The sequence below is a fragment of the Zerene cesonia genome, unplaced genomic scaffold (assembly GCF_012273895.1).
Source record: "Zerene cesonia ecotype Mississippi unplaced genomic scaffold, Zerene_cesonia_1.1 Zces_u005, whole genome shotgun sequence".
Classification (NCBI taxonomy): Eukaryota; Metazoa; Arthropoda; class Insecta; order Lepidoptera; family Pieridae; genus Zerene; species Zerene cesonia.
Window position 1 is genome coordinate 466915 of NW_024045135.1, and position 5146 is coordinate 472060.

The 5146-nt window shown below is 34.2% G+C and overlaps 1 protein-coding gene and 1 non-coding gene across 4 annotated transcripts in view; one reads left to right on the forward strand and one right to left on the reverse strand.

Annotated features, from left to right (window-relative positions):
* Nucleotides 1-5146, forward strand: part of LOC119838849 (17-beta-hydroxysteroid dehydrogenase 13-like) — a 37959-nt gene that overhangs the window by 26113 nt on the left and 6700 nt on the right. For all 3 annotated transcript variants that reach the window (XM_038364989.1, XM_038364990.1, XM_038364991.1), the window contains 2 exons: nt 4013-4172; nt 4889-5040. In XM_038364989.1, the coding sequence (XP_038220917.1) occupies nt 4013-4172; nt 4889-5040 (312 nt within the window). The remainder of the gene's footprint in view (nt 1-4012; nt 4173-4888; nt 5041-5146) is intronic.
* Trnay-gua lies at nt 1362-1449 on the reverse strand. The gene is given in 2 exon segments: nt 1362-1397; nt 1413-1449. It is a non-coding gene; the product is annotated as a tRNA-Tyr (tRNA).

The window sequence follows — 5146 nt, forward strand, 5'->3', positions numbered from 1 at the left end:
ATTGTTTTATATTTATGTATTAAACTGACACACTGTAAAAGTAATAAATGTTATTTGCAATTAACAATTTTCTTTTTTTTTTTATTACAATATTTATGGCAAGACTAGGTAAACCTTCCTCTTAAACCAGTCTATCTATTTAAAAAAAACATCAAAAATATTTATAATATAAAATTGGACAATAGTAGGGTAGCTTAATTAATATCGAAGCTAGCAGATTGGAAGATGGGATCGCCTATCGCGTAGAATGATAATTCATAAAACCGACGCGGGGGATACGAAAAGATGTTATGTTACATGTTATCAATACCACAGATAACATATCACTGTAGTTCAATATTAATAATCTATATTAACATAATAAAAATGACATATTTGTATGTATGTAATGCTTTCACACAACAACCACTGGACCGATTTAAAACTTCCTTCACCATGAGAAAGCTGCAACTGCACTGAGAGATATAGGCTACATATTCCAGGGGCAAAGCCGGGGCGAACAGTTAGTAATATTGTATTGTCAGGGGATGAAGATTATGAATTTTTGGGTATCCGAAGGGGATAATCTTCTCTCTAAATCTCGGGATGTACAAATTTAAAAATACTTCAGCCACGAGAAAACCATGTTGTCTGTAAAACGTCATAGGCTATATTTTATTTTGTTTTTATCACGGGTCAACCCGGGCGAAGCCGGGATGAGCGGCTAGTGGTAGTGTAAGGTATATTTGAATTAGGTCACGATTACATGACTGTAAATATCAATTTCATAACATATGCATGTCCGGTTGATAAGCTGATTATAATCAATATATTTCAACTAATAAGTATTTTCCTGTCATTATAATACTTACAAAAGGATGTATTTCATGTTTTGTGACCTCCAAATGGACATTGAAAGAAAAATTTAAAAAATCCCTTGAATATCTTTCGTCTTTTCTTGGTATTTCCATTCTGTTAGATGCTGAACAGAGTCGGGCGCACGGCCAAGTGATACATTATAAATTAAAATGTATTCGTGAAGATGCATTTGTTATGATCCATACGAATGAATAAAAAGCATTATTTATGCATATTTCTGAAGTAACAGGTGCTATGATCAAATCAATTGCATATTATCATCAATTATCGCAGTTACTGCTAATCATGTATGCATATTGAAATGCTACCGTTTTATTTTATAGTTAAGCTTATTAATTACATTCATAATTTTTAATTGTATTTAATGAAAACACATGTGTAATTTTTCATTCTATGTAGTAAACATTTTATTAAAATAAAAAATTTTGATATATAATAATGGATATTACATAAAATAGTGCAAAATTAATAATAGCAAAGAATTAAAAAATATCGAAAAAAGTTCCTTCGAGCCGGATTTGAACCAGCGACCTATGGATAACAGTTATAGCCAGCTACAGTCCACCGCTCTACCAACTGAGCTATCGAAGGTGTGACGATTAGTCCGAAATATTACTTATGTATCTATGTACGTTCCACTTCTATGCAACACAATTATAAAGAATTATTTTTATTCAAATTTACTGTTTTTGAGAAAAAAAAATTCCTCTATTTTAAACACTCCCACTATAATATTAATGATCTGTGACATAATTTAACAAAATTGTGGAACAAACGCTTAAATTTTAAAATCTATCTCAAGTGATTTTATTCTGTGTTAGCAATTTTAAGTTGAGATTATGTTCAGGATATTTATTAGGTTTGTTTTGTCAATGCAATTATAAAATGTGAGGAGCAGTATATTTAATTATAAGACATACAAGCGGATACAATCATACAAACGGATAACACAAATCACACACATCTGTTTAATGTTCCGTTGATACGTTCGTTTGCCGGCTTTTCTAAATAAAAAAAATTGTAAGAAAGATTAATCTCATTTAATTGTCTACGATTTTATTTTATTTTTAATGCCTATATAGGGGCAACTCGAGTTGGGTCAAGAGTGCATGAGGTGCGAGTTGAGCTGTTGTTTTTTTATTAATTTTATGATAACCTTATTTACAGCTTTTCAAATATTTAAAAATAAATGTCGTTAAATACATGGCATAGGGAAAAACACATCGTTAACATTCTTTTACAGATTTATTATAGGTATTTTTTAATATGTACGGAACAATGCATAACTATTTATTTATCTACCTATTTAATATTCAAATGCCGTTGTATAATAATAGACTATTTATTTTGTCATATCCTATCTTATCAATAGATAAATATAATTTATCTAATAACTCGTATTCTAATACTCACGCTATCTACCCAATGAAAGACTTTCTTTTAATGATTGTAGATGCAATAAATATGTATTTATTTGAAAACAAAAATAATGTATCTATAAAAAAATCGATCCTAAGGCGGAACACGCGTCCTTCTCTCGTCTCTGAGCCACCCATGACTGCAATCAAATTTCTTCATCTCTTTTTTAACCGACTTTAAGTAACGAAAGAGGTTCTTAGTGTGACGTTCGTTTCAAGAGTCTTAGCATATCTTAAAATATATCCTGATACAATAATACTAATGTGTAATTCCTACTTAATATTATGAAAACCTAAACCACTGAATCCATTTGGACGGACTTTGATATAAGTTAGAGACCCGAGATAGGAAATAGGATTTTTTTTGAATCGCACGTAAACGGGAACTATGCTATATAACTACAATAACAATAAATATTCTGACTAGTCATAGCTGACACGTTGGATAGCTCTAAAGTTCATCCGGAGGGGTCTCTGTTTACTCGTACATAACTTTTGCACAGTCATTGTCATCTCCTTGGCCCGAATTCTGAATGAGATCTATTTATTTGTGGTGATTTCATTGGTTGGTGTTTCAGCGTGTCTAGGAAATAAAACGCACGATTTGAATCAATTATCAGTGTCATATTTGCCAGTATTTGCTTTGTGTTAACCTTTTCTTAAGAATATTATGTATATAGAATATAATATTGCTGTTCGTCCTGGCTTTGCCTGTGGTAGGTGCCTATGTCACCCAGTGGAGTAGCAGCTTTTTAATGGTGAAGGAATTTTTGTAATCGGTCCGGTCGAGTGTTTTTTGCGTGAAATCGTTACAAACATACAAAAATACAAAAGTTTCCTCAGTATAATTGTAGTGTAGATACAATGTAGGTAATACCTAGTATATTATTTAGTGTAGTCCCTGTTTCGTACGGTGAGTGGGGGAGCCGGAGGCCCGTTTCCTTTTCCTCACCCGTCTCAGTCCATTCCTTATTTCCAGTAGTTAATCCATTCCTTTTCTCTTACCCCAAAAAAGCGGGCAGCGCATTCGCAGAGGCCCAACCTTTGCAAATTTTCATGGGCGGTGGTGATCGCTTACCTTCAGGCGAACCACCAGCTCAGTTGCCCGCTATGACATAAAAAAAAAATGTCTTTAATTAAAGCTATTTCAAGAACTTTCGAGAAGAGAAAATTTCAAAAAAAGAAAACGGAACACGGTATAGAAGCGAAAAGTCACGCTATCCAAAATTACATAAGCAAAACTAATTGACAATTAGCACACAACATACAAGGCTGATTTCAAATTCACTAAGTAATCGTTTTGTACACACTGAGGAAACATCTAGCAATCGAATGTTTTAACCATTGATACGACTAAAGCGTGAAAATCACTTTCAACATCCATTCCTTGGATATACAAGCACAGTATCACAAAATTTCGTAGAGTAAATAAATAGAGGTAAAAATTGTATTTAAAGTAGTTCCCGAAATAAACGTAATACGTCCTCTGGGTATAACAAACATTCTTTTCAACTTTATAATATAATAGCTTTCGCCTGTATATTGGCTTTCGGCTATATATTGGCTTTAGCGTGATGATGAATAAATGGGCTATCTAATACGGAAAAAAAAATCAAATTGAACCAGTAGTTTCGGAGATAAGCTCGTGCTCGCTCATAAGCTCGTCAAGAAACAACTCAACAAACTCTGCAGCTTTATAATATTAGTATAGATTATTATCTGTTAATTTGTTATAGGACGGACGAACAAGGCATCACAATGAAGGTGTACCAGGGGGTCATGATGGCACTGGAGATTCTGGTACTCATCGTCAAGATGTACGCCACCTGGTTCTACTGCATCTATCGCTTCTTCGTACCCCCCGAGCAGAAGAGCGTGAGTGGGGAAATTGTACTTGTAAGTTTCAAATACGTTCTTAAATTACATATAAACTTTCATTTTTTGTATGATAACTGATCTTCCTGAGTTTTGAAATATCTATAACCTTACTAATATACTAAACGTGTAGTCCTCTATTGTAGCCGAGGTTGTCTGAAAGAAATCGCTCTAAGCGATAAGACCGCCCATTGTACTTAGATGTAAGTTTTATTTGTCTCTTATCTTTTTCTTTAATGTTAAATAAGTGCAATAAAGAATAAATAAATAAATAAACGTGGAAGCTTGTGATGATGGATGTGTGTTTGTTGCTCTAACCTAGCTGGTGATTCGCCTTATGTTAAGCGATCATCTTCCATTTGCAAAAAGGGCATCTGCGCTTTTAATGGGTTTGGAAGTAAAAGTATGGCCGACGTTAAAAAAGAACGGTAATGCAAAGTATACAGGCCCCCAGCCCCCCATGGCCCCCAACCCCCCACTCACCATGGAATCTATGGAACATAATAGTATTCCCATGCTTCCTTCGTTTCTTTCTTTTTGTATTTGGTTAGATGTTATGTCTTTTTTGTGTAGCCAACCTAAGGAATGTTTAATTTTATCATTTCTGCTTGGCATCAGTTACTAGGAAGAAAATGCTAATGAGTAATAAAGCTGCGCTTTGAATTTTATATCCTGTTTTGTCATAATTTTAAAATTTAATGTGTGCAATAAAGAATATTTGATTCACTCATATCTAGATTACGGGAGCAGGCCACGGTATGGGCCGAGAGATGGCGCTGCGGTTCGGCAAACTCGGTAGCATCGTGGTTTGCGTGGATATCAACCCCGCTGGCAACCAGGAGACCGTGGAACTTGTGAAGGAGAACAAGGGGAAAGCACATAGCTACCGGTAAGTAGCTTCTAACTCTTGCACTGGATAACCCGTTTTGTTATAGAAATAGTAGTGCGTTGTGAATCACCGTGTCCTTTTGTGGGTCGATGCAGATAAAATATAA